This window comes from Tupaia chinensis, unplaced genomic scaffold, assembly GCF_000334495.1.
Source record: "Tupaia chinensis unplaced genomic scaffold, TupChi_1.0 Scaffold000098_2, whole genome shotgun sequence".
Lineage (NCBI taxonomy): Eukaryota > Metazoa > Chordata > Mammalia > Scandentia > Tupaiidae > Tupaia > Tupaia belangeri.
The window spans coordinates 2,412,775-2,428,808 of record NW_006159561.1 but is presented as its reverse complement, the minus strand read 5'-3'; the positions used below and the strand labels follow the sequence as shown (position 1 = coordinate 2,428,808).

At 36.6% G+C, this 16,034-nt stretch overlaps 1 protein-coding gene across 1 annotated transcript in view; it reads left to right on the top strand.

Moving 5' to 3' along the window:
• Positions 1–16,034, top strand: part of DCC (DCC netrin 1 receptor) — a 521,919-nt gene that overhangs the window by 423,783 nt on the left and 82,102 nt on the right. The window contains exon 17 of the mRNA XM_027769938.1: positions 7,416–7,481. Within this exon, the coding sequence (XP_027625739.1) occupies positions 7,416–7,481 (66 nt within the window). The remainder of the gene's footprint in view (positions 1–7,415; positions 7,482–16,034) is intronic.

Here is a 16,034-nt window from a genome sequence, read left to right as displayed (position 1 = left end):
GGATAAAGAGTCCTCATGCTCTCTGCTACTTTTGTACTGCTTGAAACAAACGTGTCACACAGGATTTTAGAATACGCTTGCAGACCACCCAGGTCAGGGAGGCTTTCGTGGATCATTCAGTGCCTTTGAGAACAGTTGCTCCATTACAGATCGCAAAAGACTGTGTCATCCTCCACATAGCAGTCCGGTAAAGGAGCTAACTCTTGGGGAAGTGAATAATCCACAAACATGCCCGTATTTAGAGAAAAGAGATGCTCGTTGGATTTTAATAAAGGGAACAGCTGCATCTGGAAGTGATCTCTTAGACCTCTGGGCTGGTCATTATTTCAGATGCACTAGAGGCAAGAGTGCACGTAAGATACTCTGGTGAGAAAGACGACTTCTGAGACCCTATGCTATTAAGTAACATATTTTTAAAATCTGTTAACAATTTGTTAATCAAAAGTTTCATTGTAAACTTATGAAGTAATCATTATAATAACTATGAAACAACCAGGCTTTATATATTTGGAAGGTTATGATGTGGGTGATCAGATGCAGCTGACAAGTTTTCATCAGCAACTGGGTAAAGGGAGACTAATTACAGTTAAGATTCCTTTATGTTATAGATTAGACTTTAGGAGCTTTCCTCACCGCAAATATTTAAGAAGGAAATTAACTACTTTCCAGTGATTAAAAGGTTTTGTTGATCTGTCCAACTCATTTATAAATTTCTTTGCCCTACATTATAAGGTTGCTCAGGAAACTTTTCTTTCAGTGTCAGAACACACATAGGCTCAGACAGTCATGATCTAAAGTCACACTGAAATGTCAGTAGAGAACAGAGATAAGGATAAGAAATTCATGTTTGTAGTTGTCCAGGTCTAGGATGCCCATGTTTTCCATCTGTCCAGGATTGTCCTGGCTGATATCTAGGCCCAGGTGAAACTGATAATAGTACTGTCTTCCTCTCTTAAAATGTCTAGATTTTCAGGAACTGGCAGGTGACATGGTGATTAAGGTCCTGGACTCTCACAAGACCAACTGTGGTTTGAATCCCGCATCCAACGACTTACTTTCTCATTCTCCCTTTCTCTCTCTCTCTGTCTCTCTCTCTGGTCAAATTGAAAAATAGCAATCAATTAATCAATTAATATTTTTAAAATCTCTTAGTAAAAAAAATCTAGATTTTTCATAATAATTATACAATCACTCTGCTCATGACAATATTTGTGTACGAAACTATAATTTTAGTTTTTGGTTTGGGGTCTAAAGAATCTTTAAAAATGTTTTTGTTTCTCAGCAGGAGTCTACTTGGCTCATATTTTATAAAGGCAGAAATTGGAATGGCAAAATTCTAAAGGAAAAGATGGGCAATGGCAAATGCTGTTCTTTTGCACTCTGTCTCGCTCAGGATAGTTACCGAATACATTGCTATTCTGCAAATTACTGCTCTTAGACTTTCCACGGGTGGTAAATACAACCAAAGGTTTTGAAGACGGCACAGCAGCACAAATCTGTTGCGCTCAAGGTTCCATATATGGCAGCCTTATTAGCTGCCCTTACATATACAAGGACTTGAAAAACGTCATGGAAACAATGGCATTAAAGTACAAGGATATATTGGCGTAAAAAAAAAATTGAAATCCACACGTAATTTGTTTATAATACACATTTCTTAAGAATGCTTTGTTTTTATGATTTCCTATTTTTGCCATAGGGCATGTGTGCTTGCAGGAGAGAGACAGAGAGACAGTGGAAGGGAAAGTGAGAAATCCCCCTCCAGAGGGAAAGGCCAGACCGCAATCCCTTCTCCTCCATTCTCCTCCTGGGATTTGGGGCACGCATCCACACATGCCTGGCATGATGTCCATGAACTTTTAAGATCCTCATGTAACAGTAATGTTGTATTGTCTTCTAGTCAATGAACTTTGCATATTTATTTGAAAGCCATGTGCAGAACCTTAAGTAAGGGTGGGGAAATTCATTAGTTCTTTTCTATTCATGTACATTTGAAATACCCTAGGTGTTGGTGATGATTTGGCTTCCTGGGTTTTGATGCCCTGATGCCTTTGTTCCCAGTCAGCAGTATTATCATCTGCCTGATAAACTGATTTTTAGACACATTTTCCAGCCTCTAACAAATCATTTACTTTAAATATATCTCAATCTCATCCGTGTGTGGAATAGTAAAACTGTATTCAAGTGATGTTAATGGATATTTTTATCCACTAGAGTACAAGACACAAAATCAAGGCATTATCCATCACTTCCACCAGCATTATCCTCAGAGAACCAATTCTCAAATCAAGAAGATATCTCAGTGTGTCGCATCCTTGGAAGAGGATATATGTTGAGCATTTGTTAGATGACTGAGCTGCCATTTGATTTAGATTATGAGCCATACGTTTTTCTCTAGGGATTGATTGTGTGGTTGGCATCCTGAAAGGCCCTCTGTTATCCCATTCAGGGAAGATGGATTAAAGAAAAGATTAGAACTACCACATTCCAGGTTCTCCCATGTCCTCTGCAGATTAATTTCCCATTCTCTCCTCTCTGAATTTATAAGCATCCACACAGAAAAACCAGACACTAGCACTGAAATCCCAGTGGAATTTATCTTTGGTAGGTGCTGTAAACTTTTTACCATGGGAAATATTCTCCATCTGCTCATGTGTGCTACAAGTAAGGATTTGACATAAACATCAATGCTGTTTCATTTTACACATACACACATAGGCACCCACACAGCTAAATACAAATACAGAAACAGTATTTTTAGTGACACAAAGAACAAGAACAAGAACATAAAGATAAATTGTATCATGGTAACAATGTAATAGTTGTATAGATCAGTAACACATTACAAATTATCTATCTGATATTAGTCACTCAACAGTGATAATACAGTATAAATGTCACTTTGGTAAGCACTAAGGAATAAAACAATGAATATTCTTTAACATGAGGCCATAGTAATTATGTTCATTTTTTCCTCAATTTCCTCAATCCATAGAGCAAAGGAAATCATGGAAACCTTAGCTTTTATTCAAGGAAGCTACATGGCCCTTGCCCAAAAGTGATCAAAAGAAAACTCTTCATTGAGATCTATACTTTTATTTTTTGAGATCTATACTTTGAATAAATATAATTCCTTAAATGAATTTATGATTTATATTTTTTAATTCAAATACAAGACAGAAGCATAAAAGTTGTGATTGTGACCTACCGAGGAGTTAGCTAAATAAAATATATTTAAATATAATGCAAACTATTTTTTAATAACTCAAAAACTGTCACAATCTTCCTTTCTTAAGTCAACTACACATTGATTTTTTTCCCCCCTGCAGCGACCGTTTCTTGGTTTCAAAATCTAAGGTAAAAGTAGCAAATATTTGCTCTGATTATCAAAATTTTCTGGCAGGTTTTTATTATTATTTTTGATGTAATTATCTGCATGAAATTCCTAGTTGATTAAGTGACACATAAATTCATTACTCTTTAGCATCTTAACTATTTTCCTACCCTCAATGTTTGTCATTAAAGGAATATGGACACACGAATAAAATGTAGCATTTTTCTTTACATTTTCTAAGATATAATATTATATAGTACATTTTGATCACTGTATTCATATTAAAATCATGATTTTATTAAGTCCTATAAAAAAAGAAAATGTAGAACTGGCCCTATAGTGTAGAAGTTCAGTCCATCCCAGCTCTGGTGGCTTAAAAACCTGGGCATATAACAAGACCTTCATGAGACTGAGGAATGGAGGAAAAAGATATTGTAATATGATCAAGCCCTATAGGGGCCTCTTCCTCTCCCCCCCCCCTTAGTATATGCACCTACCTTCTGACATTTAAAGACAAAGAGAAAAAAGGAAGAAAAGAAAACACATACTTCCCATTTTCAATTATTTTTACCACGTTGAACTTTATTTGAAAAAGAACCCTAGATGTATTGGAATTTATTACATCACTTACAAAAAGTTATGTTAAAATTTTCATAAAATCATTGAATTACTTGAGAAAATGTTAAAACATTTAATATAGTATTCAAAAATAGTAATTTAAGGCTTTTTAAATAGATGTAATTGTGGAATACATCATGTTCTATGACTAAAAGTAATTTATTATGTATTATTTGCATGCACTTTCTTTAATAAAACCAGATATATTTTATATCATTTTAAATCAAACATTTATATTAATAGATACATTAAATTATTCTTAAATCTTTAAAGTAAGAGCAAATTAAGAATCCTTTACAGTTGGTTAATATTAGCCACCAATAAGCCTGGATAGACTCTAGATGCAATGAACCAACTATATCTGTCATGGTAAGATCCATATCTAATCTATCTTTTTATACTACCCTTTCCCTGAGGATCTAGAACTATTTATTCTCTATAGTAGACATTTCATAAATGTTGACTGAAATATTACCAGTTTTATGCTCCATTATTAAAATTAAGACCGGTGGGATAGGATAGTAGTTTATATCTTTGTATTAAGTGACATTTACTCCAGCTTCTAAATTCTAATTAGGCCTTTATTTTACTAAATCAGTGCTTATTAAATTAACCAAGTTAATTAAACACATTCAATATTTGTTCCATAGCAACAAGCCCTTAAAAGTCCTCTAACATGCCAGGCAATAACTCCCAGTATCCTTTCCTCTTTAATTCACAATGTTCTATTTCAAAACTTTGCACTGCTTGTCTTAAAGCCATGGGAGAATCCCTTCTTATTATTATTACTTATTTTTATTCCACAAAGGAATACTTCCGGGAATTTAAAAGACATGTTTCAGAGACCAGAAATTCACAGCATAGAAAATTAAAATTTTGTTCTTTGGATGAAGAGATCCCAGACTCATCAATAGCCCAGAAATACGTTTTATGTTTCTCTGCCGAAGTGGTGCAAGAAATCTAAATTACCATAAATCCAATCTTGCTCGTTGATGATATCACATTTCTTTAAAGTACTTTCTATTGGGCTTGTTAAGAGTTACTTAATTTTCTTTTGTGTTATCAATCTAATTATAACCAACAAAAAGTTCATCCGTGTCAATATACTACGTTCGGTGGGTAGAACACCCGAGGTTGAAGCTACCTCTATTTGGAAGCATTTCCAGACTTCCTTTATCTTACTTAGCAGTCTGACCTATATGACATCTGATTTCTTTTCCATCTATTGAAATTCACCATGGAATCAATAGCCTCACTAAATCTAAGGGGTGCCATGCTCATAGAACTTTATGTCTAGGTAATATATGGATGTGCTTGTGGGCTTGTTTTTGCATCTCCCACAAACTAGCAGGGAGAGTTGGAAACTTCATTAAAAAGATATTTGTCAGAATGCTAGAGGAAAAGGAAAATCCTCTGCGGCTATCTACCTAATTTCTAGCCAATACAGGATTACTCCCAACAGGAATCATTTATTGCTTTACTGGCCTAAGTGATAGGGTTGTTAGCATTTCTTTTGGCTGACTGCTTTGCAAGTTAGCTGCTTTCCGTTGCTAGCAGAGTCATCCTGATATTCATACAGAACTTCCTGTCTTGTTTCATTTCTTTCAACATTGATCTCACAAGTAGCTCATGACCAAAGCTTATCCTCTGCTCATTGAAACCCCAAATGTGTCAGAATTACATAAACAAGATATTTGGAGAAAGGCTTAGACTTGTCCACATTTTAGTCAGTCCACCAAAACTTTCACTATTTCTGCTCGTTTCAGTTGCTTATCTCCCTACCACCTCCCCTCCCTATCAAACACACACCCAGGAGCCACCATTTTTGCTCCCATCCTTACATACTCACATTCATTATTAGCACAGAAGATTTTAAATGTGCTGTTTTATGCTGAAGACAGAATATAATTGGATTAACTTATTTCATTGCTTGTTGGAAGCTTGACATACTCTGACTTGATATCAAAAGAATTTTTTAAATTGTGAGTCTACAGTCAGTTAACAGGATTTCAAGTTGTTTCTTCAAAGCTCTTTTGCAAATAAAATGATGAGATCTTGGGAAAGCTTTAGTAAGAGGAGTGTTTGGTATGCAAAAGAATGTCAGAAGACCAGGACTTGAAAGTGATAGAGATGAAGAAAACTCAAATCTATAAATGTGAAAAAAACATCCTGTTTTTGTAGCTGACTGCCCCAGTTGGCTTCCTCTACATCATCCACCGGGTATAGCTGCTTTTAGAAATAACCCTTTTAAGCAAGTAAAATGGAGAATTAGCTGAGTTCTGGTATGGGTTTGCATGCAGATTCAAAGTTCAAATGTTTTTCTCTAAGTGAGTGGTCTGCCTAGATATTCTAGAACTCAAAATCGAATCAAATAATTACAGTTCTACAAACATATCAATAAAAAAAGGGATTACTTGGGTGAAACACTATTCATTCAATTTTGGATGGTAGTATAATTATTTCTGGTTAATTCCTGGCTCAATTCTCTTAAACACTACTTCCAAAATTCGTCAACACCTAATGGAAAGCAGTGTTCTCCGTAATGCAATACTAAAGGGACCTTCCTTCCTTTCATGATGAATTTGTGAGAAATATCCAGATCATGGGAACCAGCAGTTAGCGTAACGGCTATGTCGCTGGACTCCCACGTAGTAGACCGCGGTTCACGTCCTGGACCCGGTGGCTTAAAACTCACACCAGGCGCGTGTGCGTGCATGCCCCAGATCCCGAGAGGAGAATGGAGGAGAAGGGATTGCGACGTGACCATCCCCCCTGGGGGGTGATTTCTCACTTTCTGTCTCTATGTCTCTCTCTGTCTGTCTGGCAAGCGCACGCACCCTATAGCAAAAACCTCTCCAAAAAAAATAGGAAAGAAATATCCAGATCATATGGGTGGTGACATACTCCCTACACTTTACGCCCACCTTAGTATCTTATTCTCAGGCCTCTCATTCGGCATGAAAGAGTGGCCAAGGCCAAGGTACAGATGAGATGTGCCATCCCCTTGTAGGATGGTAACAATCATGTGTCACTTGTTAGATGGGTGGCCGCATACTCAAACCTAGGAGCTATGACCTGTGTCCTTTCTGCTCTGAAATAGTCAGGAGAGCAACATTTAAACTATTTAAACTGATACCTTACTGTACCTTTTCTTTTTTTTTTTTTTTTGACACTTTAACAAAAATATTGACAGCTTAAAAACAAGGAGAGGGATAGTTTCACAAAGAGGAATTGAATTCCGCTTGTTTAAGAAAGTCCATTTCCATGATAGATTTTTCTCACAGAAGAAACATACATTTTCTCACAAGTTATGATAGTATTTATATTGTCGGACTTTTTTAATGTGGTCAAATAATGTGTTAGTGTGTCCTTAATTTTTCTCATTTTATCTGTTTGTTTGGTTTCATTTGTCCTTACATGGTGTGCGCCCGCTAATAGGCTGTCATGCTTCCCTAATAAACAGGTCGTCATGGAGATGGAGGCTACTGGCCAGTTGATACTAATTTGATTGATAGAAGCACTCTCAATGGTAAGTATATAAATTAGGTTCTATTGAATTAGTTATATTAATTAAGTGGTTAATTGTAGAGTGTCTGGGACAGATTTTTTATTGAGCACAAATGCTAAGAACTCTGGACTTAGAGTTTTAATGGGATGATAGAAACGTGAACGTATTGACGAACTTGTAAGGCATTCCGCTCATGAATGACGCCAACAAAAGTTGATGGGTGCATTAAAACAAAAGTAAAGTCATAATAATTTAAAGAGCCAGGAAGGCCCAAGCATGGTTCATCTTCTATGGGATATGGAGCTATTAAATACCTAGATTTTGAAATTTTATAATGTATTTTAAATGTTTATAAAGAATTTGAGTGTGTTAGAAAGAGGCGTTATCTATAGTTGATGAAACGAGACCTCATTTAGTTTCATCAGTTAGTTACTGGGACTTTTTACCTGGAGGATACATTTTTTTAAATCCTCTAGTACATTTTTGCTAATTTTCCTTCACTTGTCAATATTAGACATTTATTTCTGCTCATTCTAGTGATGCATACCCGTATGTGTATTGACTCTGGGGATGACCAGATAGAGGTAACATTATTTACAACATTGGGGGAGGAGTAAATTAGTGTGGAGTTTGTATTTAAGAATATTGTCTTCCGTTTCGCTGAAATAGAAACTTTGGAAATTAGCAAGAGACTAATGTATATACAAGACTCCATTAAAGATTTTTGTTTATGTTTTAAGTGCCAGAGGGAACATGTGCTTTCCAGAGAGAGACAGAGACACAGAGAGAGGGAAAGGGAGAAAGCTCCTACCAATGTGGCATGGTTATGCCACAATCCCTTCTCTTCCATTTCTCCATCGTTTTCAGGATGAGCACAGGAAGAGCTTGCAATGCAGGGAGCAGTGAGCACACCTGAAAAGATAGACCCCGGCAGGAACAATAAATGAAGAGGGTGAACAACCAGATGGAAAAGGCAGAAAAATACATTCTAGGAAGATGAAAGATGGTGAGGGTAAAATAAGGAAGTCATTGATAATTTGTAGGTTTTAACACACCAGTAGTACAGTTGACCCATCATGCCTGCGAGTTACCTATTCTCAGATTCACCCAAATCAAGTTAAAAATGTTAAACAAAACAGGTCCCAAAACATCCAAATGGACAACTTAAATTTGCCACATACCAAGAATCCATGCAAATTAAATGATGTGTAGGCATCATATTAGATACTAAAAGAAATCTAAAAGGAATATAAAGTATATGGAAGGATATGCATAGTTGAAATACAAACCTTATACCATTTAATATAAGGGACTTGAGCACTTGACAAGTTTGGTATCTGCACAGATTTTGAAACCAATGCCCTGGGGATACCAGCAGTGGACTGACGTTTGGAGTCTATGTGGAGAATTAGTCCCCTTTAGAATCATTCCACAGAGCCAATTTTACAATACTATTTCTACAGGGAGATTAAAATTGAAAGACATGTATAGTTAAAGGCATGATTATCTATACTGGCATGGGATAGCACTTTTTCCTTTTCGTTTCTTTCTTTTCTTTTTTTTTTTTTTTTTTTTGTTATGGAGAATCAGAGACAGATGACAGAGGGGAAAAATGAGAAATTATCCACTAGGGGGGGTGGCCATGGCACAATCCCTTGTCCTCTACTCTCTTCCTGGGACTGTGGGCAAACACCCATATGCACCCAGCATGATTTGCAAGCTTCCAGGTCCAGGACTCAAACCATGGTCAACCATGTGGGAGCCTAGTACCTTAACCACATCAACTGCTGGCCCTAGAATAGTACTTTTTGAAGAGACAGAGTGAGAGGAAATTAAAGAGCATATTGATATGGATAATTGATAAAGAGAATTAATCCCTTGTAGCTTTTGACAACTAAACAGTTGTTCTGAGCATTAAACATGGATCAAACGTTAGAACCAGCAATTTGCGTAATGGCTATGTCGCTGGACCCCCATGTAGTTGACTGTGGTTCAAGTCCCGACTGGTGGCTTAAACTCATGCCAGGTGTGTGTACATGCCCAAGATCCTGAGAGGTGAATGGAGGAGAAGGGATTGCGGCATGGCCATCCCCCTTGGGGGATGATTTCTTGCTTTTTGTCTCTCTGTTTTTCTGGTGAGCGTGCACGCCCTATAGCAAAAACCTCTCCAAAAATAAAAGATGGAGCAAACATAAGGCACACACACAGGACCGTAGACTCTCTGCAACTGTATGTCCTAAAGGACTCCAATCTTGGATAACATGGCCAGAGTTGGGCTAGCTCAGTAGCCTAACCATTAGGAGAGCCAGATCCCACATGGCCAACCTTGGTTCAATTCCCGGCCCCAGCAGCTTGAAAAATATGCCAGGTGCAGGTGTAGTGCATATGTGCGCATGCCCAAATCCTAGGAGGATGAAGACAGGATTATGGCATGACTATCCACTGTGGATACTTTCTCTCTCTCTCTCTCTCCCTTCTCTCTCTCTCTCTCTCCCTTCTCTCCTCTCTCTCTCTCTCTCTCTCTCTCTCTCTGTCTTTCTGTCTTTCTCTGGCAAGTACATGTAGAAAGCCTAATAAAATATGAGTTTCTAACTGTGTATGAATAAGAAATAAATAAAAATCATGTAAGGATTTCCATTTCAGTATACATATGTATCACAATGTATATATACATAAGCAACTAGAAATAATTCAAATCTAACTGGGCCTTCTATAATTTATTTAATTGGTAAATCTGTAAATTCCAATTTGGGGTCAAGCATAAAAGTTTGGTGTTGACTATTTGAACTCCTCTTCAAAATTTCTAGTTAAACAGAAAGTTTAATCCTACATTGACATGAGCATATAGGTCACTAAGAAATTCCTTTTTCAAAGGAGTCAGACCTCAGATGGAGAGAGTGACAGTCACTGAAAGAAATGCATGTCATTGCATTCGTTTCTTTACCATTCAAGATTCACAGTAAGAAACAGAATCATAATTAAGTTGGACCTGATAAACATTATCTCACAGGAGAAAGTCATGCAAATAAAATAGACTAATGGCATTCAGTGGCTTCGAACCAGTTTAGATAAATTACTGACATTACTCCTTCCCAATTTTCTTCATCACTTAATGATGTTTTAAGGATTACATGTTAAATGAACAGGATGAACAAAGCACCTGAAATATTTCTTGAATCCCTATTGGAATAACAAATTATTACTTGGCTGATTAAGGTAAATTGATAACCTCAGAAAGACACGGATGGGTGTTGGAAGGCAAATGTAATCTGTTTCCTATTCTATTTGCAGCAGATAAATGATGGTAAATATGTAATTGGACTTCAGACGGAGCTATTACAAGCAAATCAGCAAAAGCATCTGAAACCCCAGCTTCCTAATTAAAATTCTGCTAACATCTTATGCTTTAGAAGGGGGGGGGTATATTTTCCAATTAGATGTGCACGAGAGGCCCCTGTGTGACAAAACTCGCACACCCACGTCCCTTACAAAGTAGGCTGTTTGAACAAGCCCATTTAAAAATCTGCGTTTTTAAACCTCATGTACAATAAAATTTCATACATCTGCCCTTAGAGTGACAGAATTATAGAGGTTTCCTAGCTTTCCCTGTACTTGCTGGATTCATCCTTCAAAGCATTGTAATGGAATAATGGCTTATTGTCAGGATCCTCAAGCTAGTTGCAAATAAATTTAGATCTTGCTGATCATTTAACTTTTCCTTACAGCATGTCATGATTTTAAAACTGCACCCTTTGAATTCAAAGAAAGAAAAACAAAGCTATAGTTCATGTTTACTCTTGAGTTGGAGGCCCTTAATTAAATTGTAGAAACCAAAGAGGCTTCCTAAATTATTTTCCGATGGCAGGTAAAATCAGAGCTAATATGTGGTGATGGGACCGTATTTTTCTTTTGTGATGTATTCATCTTTAGATTGCAGTCCACATTCTTAATGCAGAAACATCTTCAACTTCCCAAAATGTGTTTTGTAGTTTATACTTGTATGAATGACAACTATGAAAATCACTTCAACTTAATCCTGCTTTTCTTATCAGGAAGATAAAGCGCCAATTTTCTTTATTGGTAGCTCAGCCTAGAATTTGCAAAAGCAGTTTAGTAAGTTTGATAAAAAAAATCTATGAAAATAAAGCCCTGTAAAAATTTTTTATTAACCTCATTCTTTGAAAACAGAGTGAAATGCCAGATTTTAATACTTAGGCAGTGCATTATTAATCAAAAAATAGGTCAATATTATTAAGTAATTTTTTGAATACTCAGAATCGTATTAGGTGCTCGGTAAATGTTGACATAGATTCTGTTGAAGTGTATACCAGACAATAACCTTTGTTTTGCCCTCTATTTTCTTTCCAGAAACCAGTCACATTTTTAATTATTCTAAATAAAGTGTACATGAAGCTCTTTCCACATTTGTATGAATGATTGATCTCATTTTGGTAACTATTAAAAGACACTCAATGCTATATACAACAGACATGTTAATGCAATAGGAAATAAAATGTTACCGTAGCCTCCCAGAAGAGAAGATAACCAGAGTGAGTGACCTCTGTCCCAGGCTCTACTCCAGTGCTCAGAAGCAGCTGGAGCCAGCAGGTGGCATGGAGGTTAAATTCCAACTCCCTTTTCACTGATTATTTTTTTAAGAGAGATTTTTTGCCATAGGGCACATACACTTACCACAGAGACAGAATGCAAGAAATCCCTTCCCCCCAGGGAAGATGGCCATAGCACGATCCCTTCCCCTCCGTTCTCCTCTCAGGATTTTGGGCACACACACACACATGCTCGTCATGACACACACATACACATGTGCCCGGTGTGAGTTTCAAGCCACCAGGTCTGGGACTTGAACCACAGTCAACTATGTGGGAGTCTAGTGACGTAACCATTATGCCATCTTCCCCTTCTCACTGATTTTAATGGAATATCCAGGTCTTGATCATTCAGACACTGGATAGCCATACCAGACAAAAAGTTGTATTAAAATTTACTACATTTTTTCCTATAAATTGGGAAAATCCCATAGGATGAAATACACTGAGGCACGTTAGACTGTCACATGCCGTCCTCTGCCCAATCTGCGGTCAGTATGTTGCACTGTTATCCCAGGAAGTAATTAGTGTCCTGGAAGATAGTTGTGAGTCTTGGGATTCTCCCAGGCAGTTCTCTCACCCACTGAAGCCTGAAAAGTGGCAAAAGTCTCTTGGCTCTTCTGGAGCCTCTCTCCCATAACTCCTAATTGCACTTACCTAGATTTCTGAGTTCTACAGTGATCGCTAATTTGGATTCGTTTTGATGCATTAAGATATACTGTCGGGAACCAGCAGTTAGCGTAATGGCTATGTCGCTGGACTCCCACGTAGTCGACCGCGGTTCGCGTCCTGGACCCGGTGGCTTAAAACTCACGCCGGGCGCGTGTGCGTGCATGCCCAAGATCCCGAGAGGAGAATGGAGAAGGGATTGCGGCGTGACCATCCCCCCTGGGGGGTGATTTCTCGCTTTCTGTCGCTCTGTCTCTCTCTGTCTGGCGAGCGCACGCGCCCTATAGCGAAAACATCTCAAAAAAAAAAAAAATAAAGATATACTGTCAATCAATCCTCATTTTTTGCAGACTATTCGTAAATTCATCTACACGTTAAAAACTTTTGTATCACAAAGTCAACACTCAGTACTTCTTTTTTTAAAGAATTATTTATTTATTTTTTTATTTGTTATTATTATTTTTTTAATATGTAATTTGACCAGAGAGACAGAGAAAGGGCATGTGAGAAAGCAAGTTGCCAGGTCCAGGACTTGAACCATGGTCAATCATGTGGAAGTTCAGTACCTTAACCACTACACCACCTTCTGGCCCCGATACTCAGTACTTTTTTTCCCCCCTCCTCCGTGTCCACAAGAAAGGAGATGGACTTACCTGCTACCTGTAGTGTTACTCTGGGCTCAGAACACTCAATTCTTCTATGTTCATTCATGAATATGTGCAGAGAGGCAAAAACTGGGAGTTACCTAGTTGCCTACATATCCAGTGGAGTGGAAAGAGACAGCTCTGGGGCCTCTTGTTTCAGCTCATACACTGCAATCCCGTGCCCTTTTCAAACTATGTTTACTGCATGGGATATTTAATTTAATGTTTCCCCTTTTGTATTTTCTGTTGCTAATTTTGTTGACACTGCCTCCAAATGTAGCGCTGAGGACTCCCTAGTGTTCCTAAGCACAGGACGTCTGTGAAGTACCTTATGAGAATAAATGTGTATTAAGCTTTATTCAGGCATGAGCTATAGTGCTGCTGGCTGTGAGGCCAATGATAATGAATCAACATTATTTAATAAAAAGGTATCTTTAAACAGAAACATGCATAAAACAAAGTTATGTATTGATTGATAAAAAATCTTTTGACCCAAGGCTCCAAAGAAACTAATACTGTATTTCCTCTAGAAGAAATAGTTTATTATTGACTAATTCAGTGTTTGGGACAACTTCATAGAAAACAACTACTGCAAATAACCAGAGTCAAATACACCGAAAGACACCACTTGACTTTCTTAATTGTCTGTTGGATGGCAGATTTTTCTGTTTATTCCACCTTTGATTTGAGATTGGGAAATTAACAGAAGACCTTGAATAAGAAATTTTAAACTGATAGCAGCTTTTATGAGGAAGTCATAAAGGCTTGAAATCTAAGATTTATAATTGGAGTCTTCATGAGCCCTAACTCTCCTAGGCAAATGACATCAATATAATATTACTGGTGCTCAGCAGAATCCAGAGACATTATTTTTTGACTTGAAACATGATGTCTTCTTAGGTAGGAAAAAAAAAAGAAATAAGAGTAGAAATTTGGATAATTCTGCCTTACCAAGTTTTCTTTTCTTTCCTTTTTTTTTTTTTTATTGTCCTTAAGGTATGCTATTATGTATGACTCAAACTAAGTTTTTCAGAAATGGTGAATGGTTAAATTTAAGTCATGCTAATAAAAACCCATGAGCTCCCCAACCATCGCCCTTATAAATTTGCACATAAAAAGTTAATTTATTCCAATCAATTAATTTATTAAGCACTGAAAGGGTATATTAAGATACTACTATAAAATAACTTTTTAAATAATAAGTTAAACTGTGATGTAGAAAGTTCTGACCTTTCATTACTTGCCCCATTCCTTTGTAGTAAATGTAAAAACTAATTTAAGAAACTCATTTCTTTCATTGATAATTGGAAACCTTTAACAAAAAGTGTTACTTAAAGACTTTCAATGAGTTCCTTCCTTTAAGATTCAAGTTATATCAGAAGTGCCTATTTTTTTTTTCAATTATAATGAATCAGCACTAATTTATTTAACTTTTGGTGACTAGCTTTAAAAAAAAATGATTCTCAGATTACTTGTCAAAAGACATTGCTTCTATTTTGAGGCAAGTACTGGGTTATTACATATATTCATATGTGAGAAAGGATAAATTATCTTTCATATTGAATGTTTTTCCTAAAAATTTTGTTGTTTGGAAGTCCACACCAGAAGTATCTCAAATACTATACTAGATTATTAATTTAGGCCATGTTTTATTTAACATCTTACTCATACAACAATACTATAAGCCCTTAGCCTGTGTCAGACATTGAGATGGTTGCTCTGCATGTATTTTTCTCCAATTCTGATAGTTAATATACAACATAATAGTATTTCTATTTTATAAATGAAGTCACTGAAGTTCAGAATGCCTAAGCATTTTGTTCATATTCTAAAACACCAAACTAGATTGCTCACAAAAAAGTTTAAACTTAAGTTTAGGAAAACATCCAAAATCATTGCTTCTTGATATTTTGTACATTAATTTATAAATAAAATTATGAGCTAATATTTATTTTTTAAAATGTGTAACTTATAATGACAAACATGAGACAAAACAGAATATTTCTTTTTCTTTCTTTTTTTTAGAGAGAGAGATTTTTGCTATAGGGTGTGTGTGTTTGCTGGAGAGACAGAGACAGAGAAAGAGAGTGATTAATCCCCTCCCAGGGGTGATGGCCACACCACAATCCCTTCTCATTCTCCTCTTGGGATTTTGGGCACGTGTGCACAAGCACTCAGCATGAGTTTTATGCTGCCAAATCCAGGACTCAAACCACAGTTGACTATGTGGGAGTCCAGTGACATAACCATTAGGCAATCTGCTGGTCGCAGAACAGAGTATTTCTAACTGGTTGACTACTGAAGGCTTAACAAAAGCAATATAAAGCATCATTAGTCATTTTTGTTTTAGGAAACAAAGTGTATTATTACCAAAATGTATTATTACCAAAAATGTATTATTCTCTTTATTTTCTGCCTAAGTACTGGGTTGTCAGAAAAGTCATAACATATTTTTCTATATTTCTATACAAAAATGTGTCATGACTTTTCCAATGACTTGGTATTTTCAACCATGGAATGCTGATCAAACACATGAAAACATTCATATCAGGACTTTATGACACTCTTTTGAACCCAGTGACTTTTTGTAAGTGGCATTCATATACCTTTGACAGATTGAAAATTAAATGTGCTTTATAGATAGCATGTTAGCA